Below are 15,645 nucleotides of genomic sequence, written 5' to 3' on the forward strand. Positions count from 1 at the left end.
CTCTGCCTGACTTGACTGCTACTAAACTTAGACTAACAGCGTGCATCCCTGGACTAAGTTTTCCTTCATGTTCCCAGAATTCTTCTGTGACCAAATTTTTAAACACTTATTTCAATAGTTATGATTTACCAAGAACCATTTCAAACCCCTTCCTGAGGCAGGTTGGATAGAGAAGTCAGAGAAGGAAACAACTCTTCGATAACTATGTAGGTAACAGGCTTCCATGAAGATACTGAAACACAGGTCAGCTACTCAGTTTTCAGGGGCAAATCACTCAAAGTTCAGTCTAGAGCCCCAGGTCCTCTGTTAAACTGGCAGAGTCCAGGGGAGAGACTTGGCTCCCATGAATGTGGTTTATCCGCAAATGCAGCAACTATTTCAACATATACTTTTAAACAATTGCTATGAAGCCATGAGAACTGCATGTGCACTCAAGGGGAGGTGCTTAGTCTACTGTTGTAAGAACTCATCATTGGTACAGTGCCTTACTGTTTCAAGAATATAATGTTTGAAATTCCAGCCAAGATAGCAACTGTTATCTGATCCACTGGATAGGGTATGCAATGCTGATGTGTACTTTTATGTTAAAAAAACCCAGAAATAATCCACCAACAGGGATTTTCTGATCTGTGTACTACTTTACTTTTACTGGAAACTTGGCATCTGGGTAAAAGAAAAGTGCTGTTTACCCAAATGAGTCTTGGCAATCATTTCAAAGTACATACAATTGCATCTGTAACTATTTTAAAAAATCCAATAAAGTTTATAATTCCTAAATCAATACATCTTTAAAAATCTGACAACTGGTAACCTGGAAGACAAGCTTTTCTGTGCTTATCTGGCACATTATTCTTTGCTTTTAATTTAATTTCTTTTATTCCTGCCTGTTATTCAACAAGCTATTGCCTTTGAGAAGATGTGACTAAAGTCATAGTGTTTAATTTGTGCATTTCAAAATATTTATGGTAATCTCATCAAAAATAGCAATGACTACTATTCCAATTTCTAAATTGAGTTAACTACCAGAATCAGGGGAAAATACTTGAATGCCAAGGAAATTCCCCCATTTAAAATGTCTTTTGGGCTGCTTCTTTGCTGATCTGTCACTCAGTATTTCTTTTTGCACTTTGTAACTTAAATATGCCCTATCAAAATCAAGCATGGTTACAATTAGTTCTTTATTTTATATAAGAAAATAAGTAGGTACTTGTAAACATTCAGGACAAGCATTTGTTTGTTCAAGTGTTCTGTCTGTACAGAGAGTCTGAGTAAACAGATATATTCTCTATGTACTCTATAAAATATTTAAAATAAAAAACAGAGATATTACTGTTGAAATTTATAGTACTAATTATTTTTGTGTTCTAAAATAAAAGTTCATTGTAATAGATAGGATATATTAACCAAGTGCACAGAAAATAAAAGTCCCAAGATAGATGGTGCTATTGCAGTAGGCCAGTTAAGAGCCCCCTAGAGCAAAGACCAAGAAAAGTTAAGAAAATTATTTTCCTTTAAGATTCTTGGGTCGGGGGAGGGATGAGACAACACAAAGAGTACAGATTCTGAAATGAAAAAGATCTAATAAACAGTTATCATCATCATCATCATCTAAGTTACTCTTTTTCCTTTTCCATCGTTAAAGATCCTCTATTGCTCTTTTCCCAAACATCTGTCATCAATGCTTCTCCAAGCACGAGACTTTAAAGGTGACATGAGACAACCCCTTCCTCCAGCAGAGCCCAGGGCTTTCAAAGCTTTGAAAATAAAGGTATTCCTAGAACAGCAGGACTTCAGGAAGGGCAGTGACCCTCACTTAAGTGTAGCAAAGACTCACCCTTCATAGAACCTCTTCCATACTGTATACAGCCTACTCTATATTCTCACTTTATGCTATGGTGCGCATTAACCCATACTGGCCTTCAAAGAGCTAGTTGTAGTTTTCATAAAATAACTTTAACAAAAACCTCTGTCTCATTGATTGTTTGTGATGCTCAAAGATAGAAAAGCATTTTTCCCAGGCTACATAAAGATAAAGGCATTTTTCTACTGCAAGAAAGCATAGTGCCAGTAGCAATCAATGTTTTATAATCGGGATGAGGATGCCATTAAGATTCTAAGGCACCATCCTAAGAGGTCCCTCTTGTTTGCAGTTGGCAGAACATCAACTGTTTCAATATAAGCAATGAGTAGCAGTAGAGTCAACTAATTATCTCCATCCTGCTTCTACTCAACTCTTCTTTCCCCTAGTGCCACTCCCTATTCTCAGGGGGGAGAAGGTAAGCAGATGGATGTGAGCAGGTGCACAGGACCTTGTGCAGCCACCAGCCCTGAGAGCAACTGGTCAACACCCTTGAAGCCAGTTAAACTCTTAGTTAATGGTTTCCAAACTCCAGCAGATGGCCTATTGGTCCCAGTTGTGCTGTTCAACATCTATATGACTCCACATAAGAAACTAAAATCTGCGACTTGGAGGATTGCGTCTCTCTGGTATATTCTATTTGGTATTTTATGATTTTATTCCATAACTAGTGCATTTTCTTCATAATGGAAACCTTGGCCTGGTTCTATTTTTCTCCACTGGCAGAATGCCACAAAGGGATAACAGCTGCATGGTTAACACTCACCAAGGACTTGAACATGTTTTTGTTTTACAACCAAGAAAGCAGATGATTAACTGAAGTTGTTGCAGTCAGATGCGGACAAGTCAGACTTCAAACTCACAGCCTCTACTGCACAAAGTAAGCCAGTTATGATTGTACTTCAATTTTTATAGTTATATTTTTGGAGAATAACAAAATCACCATTACAAAAATCTTATTTTAATGAAACATCTCTGATTTCTAAACATATTTTTAAACTACTTTTTCTATTTCTGACACTTTTCTGAACACTGTGAAGGTGAACCTCTAATGAATGATTATGGAACTTTTCTGCCAGAATATTTCTCATTTTCTCTTTATTACACCATTTAGAATCTTTCAGATATTTAACTTCAGCTTTCTCTCCCTCTCTATTTCCATTTCTTTTCCCTACCACCACTCACCTTCTCAAACTGTGAATGCTATTTTCGAGCCCATTTTAAAAATAAAAGGTTACTTTAAAAGCTGATGTCCTGCATACCTACTCCTGAATCTTTTACACTTTTATTGTTGTAGTCTCTAATTAGGGATTGGAGTTTGGCTTTTATAATTCCAGGAAGGATGAGAATTTCCTCTTTGGCATGAACACATACCCATACTGCCTAATGCAGCAAGAGTATTTTCCCAATTCAGAGTTAGAACCCTGAAAGAGGATATAGTTATAAGAAAAAGTGTGGGGAACAGAATCAAGGAAACGCATTTTTACAATGATTCTCCTAAGGAAATCCCCAGATTCCAGTCATTTTTTTCTGGTAGCCAGATTATCTTGGCTTTTATTTTAAGATGGAAGAAGTCTTGCCTCTCTGACTAATGGACAGCCAGTCTATAGGAATTTCCCCCTTTCCTGGACACAGGATGAAAATCAGAAAGCTCTTATGACATTCTTAAATCCAACTTTACAGATATCCACTTGAAAAGCATTCATATAATACCAAATCACAAGGCATTTCTTTTTTATCCCTTGTAATCAGTGAAGTTTGTTTTGACTTGAATATTTTCAAGTGCATAAACAAAGGCAAGTGAGGTCTGAATATGGAATTGAGCCTTATGGAACTGACAATGACTTTCTTCTGCTTGTCCATAAGAAGGTATTTAATAGCTACTCTTAAGGGTCAAATTGTGCCCCTGCCCCCATTTACATGTTGAAGTCCTAACCCCAAGCAAGTACCTCAGAATGTGACTTTATTTGGAGACAGTGTCTTTACCAAGACAATCAAGCTACAATAAAGTCATTACAGCAGGCCCTAATCTAATACGATTGGTGTCTTTAGGGAAAATTTGGTCATAGCTACAGGGAGAATGCCATGTGAATGTGAAGATGAACGTATATGAGCCAAAGAGAGAGGTCTGGAATAGATCCTCCCTTCACAGCCCTCAGGAGAAACCAACCCTGCCAACACCTTGATTTTGAATTTCTAGCCTCTAGGACTGTGAGAAAATAAACATATATTGTTTAACTCACTCAGTTTGTAGTACTTTGTTATGGCAGCTCCAGAAGACAACAGCTACCTACTTAATTTTTTCCAGGAAATCAGACTTTCAATTTTTGACAAACTTCAACTGTACATTATTATTGAATAATAATATCTTAATATCTATATACTTATATCTACATTAATTTAATATTTGATCTAACTTTAGAAAAAATCTATGCTGCTCTTTATCTTTATATCTATATCTGTATTAATTTAATCTATAATAGTTTATACCTATATTAATCCTTATATCCTTACATCTATATTAATCCTTATGTCTATATTAATTTAATATTTGATCTCTTAAATTTAGAAAAAAATCTATGCTGCTCTTTAATGGTAATGTCCTGGATTTCATGATAAAAGTCCTGATAGCTGCAAGAGGTGTTGAGAATCATCAAAAATAACATTTTACAACTGAATACACTGAGGCAAGTAAACCTTAGCAGTCTCTTAAGTCACCCGATTAGTTACTGGTGAAGACAATCCCATGGGCTCCCAGTCGCCTTGTTTTTCTCCTGTAGCACACAGCCACTCTTAGGTATTAGCTAAGGATCATACATTAGCACAGTGATTTTGCCCTAATTTGTCATGTTAAAAATGTTTAAATTCAGGATAATATAAGAATAAATGGAAACTTAGATCACCAAATAGTTTACCCAACTGAAATCGTTTTCTACAAATTTCTGCCACATATTCTTAACCGACTACTGATATTTTCACTGTTACATGGTAGTTACATTTTTATACCATTTCAAGATAAGCACAGCAATGGAAGGTGCAATATCTCAGTTAGTCTATGGAAAGATTAGGATTTTCATTTAAATTCTGCATATTTAAGCAGAGGAGATGTTCAGAGGACTGTGTGTATTTGCTAATTCTCAATAATGGTTTTCACAAGTTACACTGTACATTTTCAGGATGTTTTCAAGGAAGAAGATTATTTTAATTCAAATTGTTACTTATCACAAAACTATTTATTTCTTGATACATCTTTTCTGTTTCTTTTATTCCCCAGTTATTTTCTTTGATACTGATATTGTTCTTTGAGAAGATTCAGGGGAAACATGGTAAGAATCTTCTAATAGCTGGTGTGGAAGAGAACTCTGACTCTTCTATTCAAAAGTGTAGGACTAAGATGGATTTATTAAAGTTACAAGTAAATAGATTTCAACTCAAAACAAAGAAAACAAACAGAGCTATGCTGTGATAAAAGTGGCTACTGGAAAAAAAAAAAAAAAAAAAAAACAAAGAAAAAAAAAAAGTGGCTACTGGAGAAGATCTCAAGCGCTAATCACTGGTGATGTTCTAAGCATTAGACTATTTGGGGGTTTTGTTATAAGGAGGAGTCAAGCAATGTTTAGACTGAATGGCCTTTATGGTCTTTTTCATCCTAAAAGTCTGTGGTTCTATGAAATCAGTAGAAATCTCATAGGATTAGTGTTTCCCCTCAAACAACAGAAGACTTATTCCTTCATACTCTTGACATCCTTTGTGTTTGGTAAAGCTGTGTAATTTATTTAATTAACATCCATTTAGATGACACACACAAAACATCAGTCACAGCTCATATATGTCAATTCAGAGGCAGGGCTGAGGTCAGAATTATTTTTGCTACTTACTTATTAGTATGAAATCATGTATCTGTTGCTATACTGGGTGAGAACAACAAACTGGTCTATAATCATAAAAAATGGAATTATTTTAACAGTTATATTAGTCTTTATCACTTTCTATGAAGAGCTGAACAGATATAGCACACCATTAGATAATCAATTACTAACCTCCTTCATTTTTTCCAGTTCATTCTGTAGAGCTTGCTTTGCTATCTCAACTTCTATGAGCTGTTGCCTCAGTTTCTCATTTTCATCTTCTGTTGTTGTTCGCTTTTCTTCCACATTTTCCAATTCATGGTGAAGTCTCACAGATACATCCTTTGCAACCTAAATTAAAGTGTTTTTAACAATAAAATGTAATTAAAGACAATAAAATAAATGGGCTAAAGTTATATTAAAAGTATTAGAGCCTATATGTATATAGAGTCTACCATATGCTAGGCATCATTCCAGATGTTTTACATATAAGCCATTCACATACATAAACCATTTAGCCCTCACAACAATCCTATGAAATAGGTCCTATTATTATTCCTATTTTATCTATGAGGAAAACTGAGTCTCATGGAGGTAAAGTAATATGCTCAAGGTTAGCCACAGCTAACAAGTGGCCAGGTAGTCTGGCTCTCTATTCTGTTCCCTTAATGTCTACATTACATCATGGTTATAAATGTTTAATTGTGTTTTATCACCTGAAGAGAAATTTCACAAATCTCCTCTAATTCCACAACAAAACGATGAGGTAGACGCTTCCATTATCACTTATTTTAAACACTAGAAAACAAAGTTTTCCCAAGTAGGGTCTGGAGCTTGAATTTTGATACTATCATTCCAGGCGCTTAGTTTTACGAAATATTTTAGTCTTTGAGATTAAGGTTTTGTTTTTGTTTTGTTTTGTTTTAAATTAGTGTCTGCATTTTTGCCTCCTGTTTTAAGATTACCTTAGAAATTTAAGGGTTTGGAAGAAAAGTGGAGCAGTCTGGTGCAGTGGCTCCGAACAGGCTGTGGTTTTGAACTGGGTGGGAGCCCGGATGGCCACCTACTAGCCAAGTTCCAGGGCTGGGGGCTGGGCACTTAACTTCTGTAAAAGGTTCATCTTGGGCACCTGTAAAATGATGCTGTTAATAATCCCTACCTTACAGGTTTTTTTTCCTTAAGAACTAAATGGAATACTAATGTTAAGTAACAATGCTTGCCACAGTGCCTGCTGAATAGTGAATACTCAACAAATGTCAGAAAAAGGAAAAAAAGAAAAATAATACAACAGCTTTAATAAAATGATTTCTCATAGCCTTCCTTAAAAAAATAATTACGCTTGGTTTTTACATCTTGATGAAAGTAATACAATTAAAATTATATTTAGTTTGTTGTCCAAGACTATGACGATAACATCTGATTTGAGTCGTCAGTGAATCTGCCTACTGAAGGGACCGAAGGAACAGACCACATCTGCCTAAAAAACGCATTTCAAGGTTGAAATTTCTCCACTGGGGGAGATCCTGAAGGAGCAACGTCACTAAGAACAAGGGTCTTTCATTTAATTCACTCTCCCTTTACTTTGGCAAAAAAGGGGCCACAAGATTAGTCAGTTTTCCTTTCTGGGAGTTGTTCAAGTGCTAAGTACGGAAAGGAAGGAGTTCTGAAAGAAGGCGTTGGTGGCGGGGGCGGCTTTCAGAGAGAAATCTTCACTCTAATATCATCCTAGTATTGTTCCTTACTGGGTTTCAACTCCACTGGGGGAGTCTTCACCGCACTGCTCCTGAGTGCCTGAATCCACCTAGCCTGCACTTGGAGGACAGTCTCTGGAAACCAGATCAAGAACTGGGCCTGTGCTCTACCACGCCCTTGTTTCCGGCGGGGAAGGAGGCGCCCTCCTCCCATCACCTCTGTAAGAGTCACCGTTGCTCCCAGGAGAGTCCCCAGAGCTCGCTCTCCGCAAGACCTTACACACACACAGGACTCTTCAGACCCATCTGTGTGTTCTTCCTCCTCCCCTTCCGGGACCTTGATATTTTGTGATCGGCGCTGCGAAACTCCGCGTTCCTAAAGCTCTTTGCCAATCACCACTGAAGGCCCTTCAACGCAAAGAGCCCTCGACCGGAGTCGCTACCCTCCCCCCCCCCCCGCATTCCCCCCCCCAACCCCCCAACCCCCAGTCCCGAGCCCCGGCGCCACAGACCTTGAGGTCCTGCTCCAGGCTGCGCAACAGCTCCCCGTCGATTTCCCCGGTCTGCGCGTAGCGGAGCCTTTTGCGCTCGGCTTTGCGGAGGCGGTACTGCAGGATCCGGCAGTTTTTGTTGGCTCTCTCCAACTCATGGCGCATTTCCTGCAGTTGACAGGCATCCTCCTCGAAGAAAGTGTCCCTCATCTCGTCCATCTCGGTCCTCAGTTCATCGATCTCGTTCTGAGGCGGTGACAGGCCTCGGGTCAAAATTAGCCTCGCCCCCCACTCCTCGAACATACACCGTGTACACCCCATCCCAACTCCAAATTCTCAGCTTTATTGCCCCCTCTCCATGAGACAGGAATGACACGGACCTGAATGGACGAGAAGAAACTAGAAAAACGGGCCCTCTTTAAGGCCTTCCCTCGCTCTCCTACTCTAGCTCTCTCCATGCAAAAGTGAGACAAACCATAATAATCAGAGAAATGAAGGCCCAGATTCGGGTCTAAATAAAAACCTAACGCTGCTATTCTCAAGACCTTTTAGATCCGGAAAGGACCTAGGCACCCCTCCCCTCATTTCCTGTTCCCCTCCCTCTTTAAGGCTCCCTAACAGCTTAGCAGCCTCTCCCTCCCGCCGGGACACGCCCTAATCCTCCGAGGCCCACACCTCCCCTCCCCCAACCGGTCCCCTCCCCCCCACCACCACCCGCCTCACCTTGAGAGTCTCGTTTTCCTCCCTCAGCTTCTCCATCTCCTCCTGCATTTCTTCTTGCTCCTGGAGCTGCTGCGGGTGCGGCTGCGACGAAGGGGGCGCCGCTGCCTGCATGCCCCCGCCGCTCGCGCTGCCCTCTGCGCTCTGCTGGGGGCCCTCTGCTGCCGCCGCCATTGGGGAGGTGGTAGGGACCGCGAGGGGCTCACAAGTGGCAGGGGCGCCTGTGACGGGAGAGCTGCGGTTGCCGCCGCCGCCGCCGCCGTTCTTAGTGTGCATCTGAGCCGCGGCCGCCGCCGCTGCCGCCCGCTCTTTCTTGAGATGGAACTGGATGAGCTCAGACTGCAGACATCCTTCCTTCCAGTAGCTCCCTCCGCCACCGCTGCCACCCCCCACAACGCCAGTCCCGGAGTTTCTGCTGCCGGGGCCTGGGGTTTTGCCCGCAGAGGATGGCGAAGCGGAGGCCCCCTCCCCGCCGCTGCCGCCCCTCTGCTGAGCGCGTACGCTTTTCCCTCGCCAGCCCCTGGGCGGCGGCGGCGGCGGCGGCTGCGGAGCGCCCCCCTCCCTTTCCCCAGAGCCGCTGCCGGCTCCTCCTCCTTCTCCACCCCCTCCTCCTCCTTCTCCGAGCGGAGGGGGTTCCCCGAGTTTAGAGGACGCGGGCTCTAGGTCCCGGGGCGGCTCCTCCGACGGGCCGGGCCTCCTGACCCCCGCCGGGGCCAGGGTCGCCACTGGGGCCGCTTCAGCACCAGCCACGGGCTGGACAGCTCCCGGCGCGGCCCCCTTGGGCGCCAGGGGCGTGGCCTTCTCCGCCCCGCCTCCGCTTCCCCGCGAGCCGGCTGGAGGCGCCGTGCGGCTGCCGGTCTTGTTGCCCTGCTGCTGCTGCTGCAGCTGCTGCTGTCGAATAGAATTGAGTTTAGTGCCAGCCCCTACCGGGGACCGCGTGGCCGCGGCTGTCTGTCGGACCGGATTGTCCCTCAGCCTAGCGGGTGACTGAGCGCGCGGCTGCTTCCTGCTGCTGCCCTCCGGGTGCGAGCGAGCCTCAGTGGCAGCGGTAGCGGCGGAAGCTGCGGCTGTGGCCAGGGCAGCGCCCCCCGTCGGTGGCTGACTCATGGCGGTCTGAGAAGAGTCTCTCAGATGCGATTTACAATAGTCCACCACCGGATCATTCTCTTCTCTCCTCACTGCCACCAACCTTCCTTTCTAAGCTGGGACAGAAACAAAAGAAGGAAAGCACACTGCATGTCTGCATTGTTACAGAGCAAAGAGTGATTTTCCTTAACAAGAGAAGCCCTAGAAAATGAGATGTGGATGGCGCTTAAAAGAAGACTTGACTTTAGAAATAGGATGTAGAATTGTCGATTCTCATTTTGCTGTAGGGAGGCGCTATCGCCATCTCACTACATCTCAGTAAAATGAAGATCTGAAAGCTGCTGAACCTACCATTCTCACTGTAGCCGGTTAAAGCAAGGATGGAGTCAGAAAGAAATTGATGGAAAGGGAGGGTTTTTGTTTGTTTGGTTGGTTGGTTTTTTTGTTTGTTTTTTTAAGGAGATAAGGTCAAAAAACTTCAGAAGGAAAAGATGTCCATATGCTAGCGATGTCAATATCCTGATCTTTCAACTTGGGTTTCCTCACTATTAAATCTGCATTTCAAAGCCTATTTTCATGGAGAAAGTTTTAATTAATATTCCCAATTAAATGAAAAGGGTTTCCCCAGAGAACATTCATTATGGATAAATGACACTTTTCTCAAAAAGCTCTAACCCTTAATGTTGCTCTTAGCTAGAGAAGTGCACCCAATTTCCTTTAGACTAGAACTAAAAGAAAATATAAATAATGAATGACTTTAAATCAACTTCAGTTTCAAGAAAATGTGGCATTAAAAATCATCTATATGGCTTAGTCATTAGCAACCCTAAAGGAATTTTTCTTTTAATTAATTTATTTTTTTAGCTTTGAAAAATAAATTAAAAATCATTTGGAAAAATTTATTGGTAGCTCTGTTTTTTTAAATTACAGGCCATAACTTTTTCTACACTTCTCTAAATTTCACTGTTCTTGTGAATTGTTTCAGTTTTAAGTGTAACTGCCAGACAGAAAGTATTTTCATTATTAAGCATCTTCTCCGATGGTACATAACAGGCAAAGTTGTACTTTTAAAGTACCCAGTGCTTTCCATGAAGCCAAATACTAAGACAGAATGATCCTGCACCCAGGAAGGCGGATGCATCCTCCCTCATGGTGGTACAATCAACTTCTATTGTGTATTTTTTCCAACATAAATCCATCACTGGCTTTTAAAATCTGGAAAATAGCAATTCAGAACCCATTGCCTAGTCAGTTAGGTGCCTTTTCCTTAGAAATATAATTTCTCTCTAAAACACTGAAAAGGGCATGACTAGGCAGAAAGTTCTGCCTAAGGGAAAAAAGATCTTCCTATTAGGGGAGGAGATACTTGCTAGTTATTTTACTAGCGTTGTTCCTGTTATCGTCTAAGTATCATACCTTAGTCAATGTGCAGTAATCCCTCATTTTATAAAGAAATATAACTGGAAGGCTCCTCCTCCTCTTCCCTTTCTCTTTCTGGGATCTCCTTCCAACTCGGTTTGTAAAATAACAGTGAACAAAGAAGACATGGGAGGGGGATGAGTAAGGAGTCATCCATCAACTTATTATCTACACGTTCTCCCAGAGCAACATGCTCCTGGCATATCTAGTCTAGTTCATTGGCGGGTCATACTAACGAGGATCACCCAAATAAGTTATATTGCCAATGCAATCTTATTTTTGTTTTGAATTAGGCAGAACCACTCTGAACCTGAGAGCCACCAGAGAACACTTAATTCGGCCCCCATACAGCTCTAACGCAGCAGAAAGCTCGAGTTCCAGGAACTCGGCTCCCACAATCAAAGGTACCTGGCTGCTGTCACGTGGTTCTCACAAAGTGACAAGATGCTGTGTCTCTTCGAGGCTTCCCCTATGGAAATCACCAACCAAGCAACCCCAGCACCGCCTAAACCAACACTTTTAATCTCAAGTTTTATCTGTCCACTGACCCACCCCATCTCTCATCCCCATCCCTTTAGAAAATCCAGAACTGCTCACTTCTTAGCAGAGGCGATGTTTTGAAGTTGAAGCGAATCAACAGCGCTTTCCTTCTGATCTTCCAGGGACCTCAGGGTTTATTATTGTGTCTTTCGGAGACGAGAAAAGTTTAAGTTCGTAGTATTATTCATGCGACTGTCTGGCTGAGCATTTTGACTTTGGGCCGCTGGCCCCAGTTGCACACCCACTCGGTTTCTCCAAACAAAGGCATTAATGTGGAGACTCAGCGGCCGGGAGAGCGGATTACTCCTCCGCGGCCCGCGGCTGGGCTGGAGCTGCGGCTCAGAGCAGGCGAACACGCGAGGTACCAAGCCGTGCCAGACGCTCCCCAGGAAGTGCACTGATATTCATGAGCTGACCTCACCGGACTGGGCAGGGGAGGGGGCGGAATTGCAAGGGAGGACTGGGTAGAAGTAACCAAAGAGAGGCTACTTTCAAAAGGGAAGGGAAGAAGGCGGGGGCGGAGGCGGAGGGGCGGGTGGCGAGGAGACAAAAAGGCCAGAGCCACGCCCGAGATGGAAGACCCGTAGCCGCGCTCACAGTCCTTGCTGCACTCCCATGCCCCTTACTTGGCAGAGGATTCCGAAACCGCTCGAAATCGGATGCACTGGTTTTCCGCAAAGCTTTGTCCTGGACCGGATCAATCGCCATCAATTATTTACTTGAGCTCTTTTCTCAGGGAGGCGGATTCCAACAGCCTTCCGGGCTTGACTGACGTCTCCTGATGCAGCTGCGAGGCGCTGGCGGGCGGCTGCTGGGAGTTCTCTTTGTTCGCTCACTTTAATTCTCAGTCGAGCTCTCCACGCGGTGCACCCTCCCCACCCCCAGCCCGGGCGGAGTCTTCAGACGTCGTTTCCACGAGTAGATAATGGTTGCCAGACCCACCGTCCCACAGACAAAGGGTTCTTGTCATGCCACGACTAATTTAGTACAAACAAAATAAATACCGGTTTACAGCGATCGTTTACAGAGGGGTTTGCCTTCGATACATTTTCTCTCCTCTATTAAGTTCTAGTTTCCACTGTGAATACAAGGAGCAATTACTGTGACCCATAATCTTTATAGCAGTGCATGTGGGTAACAGGAATCATCGAAGTGTATTTATTATGTTAGGAATTTAAAGGAAATTCAGGGGAAAAAGGGAATTCAGAATATATGCCTTTACGATGTACAATAATCCATACTGCATCACAGTGATAGTATTTTTAAATGACTGGAAAATTCTCTTTTCCCTCCCAGTTTTTTTTATTTTTATTTTTTGGTGGTGGGGGAGGGAGTGGGGTGGAGGGAAGAATGAAGTTCTCCTTCTTATCTTAAAGAATTCCTTGGTGAACTTGAAGATAAGAATGAAAATAAACACTGCTTTAGAAAGGGTATTTTTTTATTTTAAATTTCTCTTACATTGATATTGTGGCTTTGTATGTAAAATGAGGTCAATATCTTAAAATAATTTTTGTATTAACATGAATTTTAGTGTAACAGATTTCATTTTTCAAGTGTAACATCTTGCATTAAAAATGAAATAACACAATTTAGGAGTGGTTTGCATACAAACAATACCATTACATCAATATAAAAAAGATGTTCAAGCCCTGGTGATTAGTGTCTCCAGCAATATATAAGACAAATATAGCAGCAGGGCAAAATCATTCATGTACTCTGCTCCAAAAAAAAGTAAGTGCCTTGTTTAAATGCCTGGCACTGTCCAAGGTGCTGGGTGCGCAAAGCTGAATCGAGAAATAGTTCCTGTCTGGGAAGGCTCAAGCATATCGATGAGAATTGGGATAATTTCCATATAATTCTTTAAATACATTTGGAAGGTGGAAATGTGATGTCTGTGACATCTATAATGAATAGCTCGAACTTTGACTAGCACACCAAAAATGAAGAGAAAAAGGCAAAGTAAAATGTAATCACAATTTATTTGGAATTTATGCTAAATAATAAATTGTCATTATGTACTCAAACTCGAGTTGTGGTTTCCTTAAGCAATACTAAGATTCATTTAACCAAAATGGATAAAATGGATAAAAATATTTTTCAGATTAACCTTTACAAATCTTATACTATTATATACATAGTCTGTGGACACAAAACCTACCTGGGCCTTCTTTAAGAACTTGTACTCTCTCCAGGCATCTATGTTTCAATTTTTCCTAAGGCAGTATTATTTACTTCAACATAATTAATAACTTTAAAAAAGTCTAATAGAAGTCAAGAGTTGATTATCATTCATCTTAAACAGTCAATGTGCTTGAATGTGTCATTTTATAATACAGTATTATGCAATTTCAAGGTTGAAAACTAATAATGAAGGTTAAGTATGATAAATATTTAAGATGCTTCTTTACTCATGTAAATATGCCATGGGAGAACTTTTTAATTGGAAATTTATCTAGTTTATTATTTTATTTGCTATTTAAAATTAAGTTTCTCCAAGCATACACCAAAGATGATTATTCAAAGATTTGTCGGAATTTAGAAAGGCTTAGGTATTATTTTTACTGTGTTTCAGAAGCAGACTGGCCAACTGACCTTTTAATGTGTGTAATAATAAATTATCCACTTTGTAGCACAGTAAGATATGGATCTTTGATCACGGGAAGGCGAAAGTCTCAATTTCAAAGCTCTGAAGAAATACGTAGCTTATAAATATCTACCCTTTGATTCTCATGACTTTATAACAGTTCTTTATTATAGTTTGCATGGGCCTTTCACTTTGTATGCTCAATGCTGTGAAGTAGATATTATTTCCTCCATTTAAAACATGGAGTAACTGAGTTTCAGTGATGTTAAGTGACTTACTTAAGTTCAGTTTCACAATCAGATCTTGAATTTAGGTCCTCTTTTCCATTAAGTCTGCTTTTTATATTCTTCCCACAAGCCTGTTTTTCATACTATGACTTAAAAATCTTAATCTCTAAGCCTGATTTTTCACCTGTATCCTAGTCCAATCTTTTCACATATGCACAGGCTCTCTACATGTGGGAATAACACTATCACCTCAAACTCCACGTGAATTTTTTCTCTAACTGGCATCAATTTCTATTCTATTTTTCTTTTAGGTAAGAAAAACTGTATTCTATGGTTTTTTCTTTTAGTGAAATTAGCATTTGATATACTTTCCCACTAAACACTGGATTCTTCACTGCTTAATAATTTTCCTTTGCTTCTATATCCATTCTTTCTTTCAAAATATTTCCTAGGCTTATCTTTTTTTTAATCTCCTATGCAATCACTATCAAAACCCAGATCCTCATAAGTTTATGTTTAAACTACTGCAAATTCATTTTATATTAGATAGATTCTTTCTGCCAAATCCACACTGATGCTGCCAGTTTACATCTTTATTAAACAAAATGTTCTTCACGTCACTCTGCTTACAGTCACTACATCATGTTCAAACTCTTCTTCCTAGACTTTAAGGAACTACACTGTCCCCATCCTATACCAAAATGTACTCCCTAACACTTCACCACATATATTCTCTGTCTACTTAGACTTCTTGTCTCTTTCCCCCATAAGCGTGTGGTCTTGTTTTGCTTGTGTGCTTTTTCTCTTGTCATTTTCCATACTTGGTATGTCTGTCTTCCTTTCCTGTCCAAAAGTTACCCATATTTTATGGTTCAGTGTGTTTCAGATCCTTCGGTCATTTGAATTTAGGCAAGCTATTTAAAATTTCTGAACCTCAGTTTTTTCACACTAACTCATTCATTCATTTATTTATACATTTAACATATATTATTGAATATATGTTAATAGTACCTAATTTATGTGGTTATTATTATACAATGGTGAAAGTAATTCATATTGCAATGCATGAAACACACTAATTATAACTAATGATCAATGATAATTACTATGTGCCTGGCACTGTAAGCTATCAATACATGTTAGCTATTATTGTCAATTAATATTTTAGGAATATAATTATA

General features: G+C 40.8%; 1 protein-coding gene across 1 annotated transcript in view; it reads right to left on the reverse strand.

Annotated features, from left to right (window-relative positions):
• The window catches only part of SOGA3 (SOGA family member 3), a 41,593-nt gene extending 31,878 nt beyond the window's left edge, over positions 1-9,715 (reverse strand). Inside the window, exons 1-3 of the mRNA XM_057740360.1 lie at positions 8,612-9,715; positions 7,910-8,134; positions 5,899-6,057 (exon numbers count right to left, since the gene is read on the reverse strand). Of these exons, the coding sequence (XP_057596343.1) occupies positions 5,899-6,057; positions 7,910-8,134; positions 8,612-9,715 (1,488 nt within the window). The remainder of the gene's footprint in view (positions 1-5,898; positions 6,058-7,909; positions 8,135-8,611) is intronic.
• Positions 9,716-15,645: the final 5,930 nt, after the last annotated feature.

This window comes from Hippopotamus amphibius, chromosome 6 (genome assembly GCF_030028045.1).
Source record: "Hippopotamus amphibius kiboko isolate mHipAmp2 chromosome 6, mHipAmp2.hap2, whole genome shotgun sequence".
NCBI classification, from domain to species: domain Eukaryota; kingdom Metazoa; phylum Chordata; class Mammalia; order Artiodactyla; family Hippopotamidae; genus Hippopotamus; species Hippopotamus amphibius.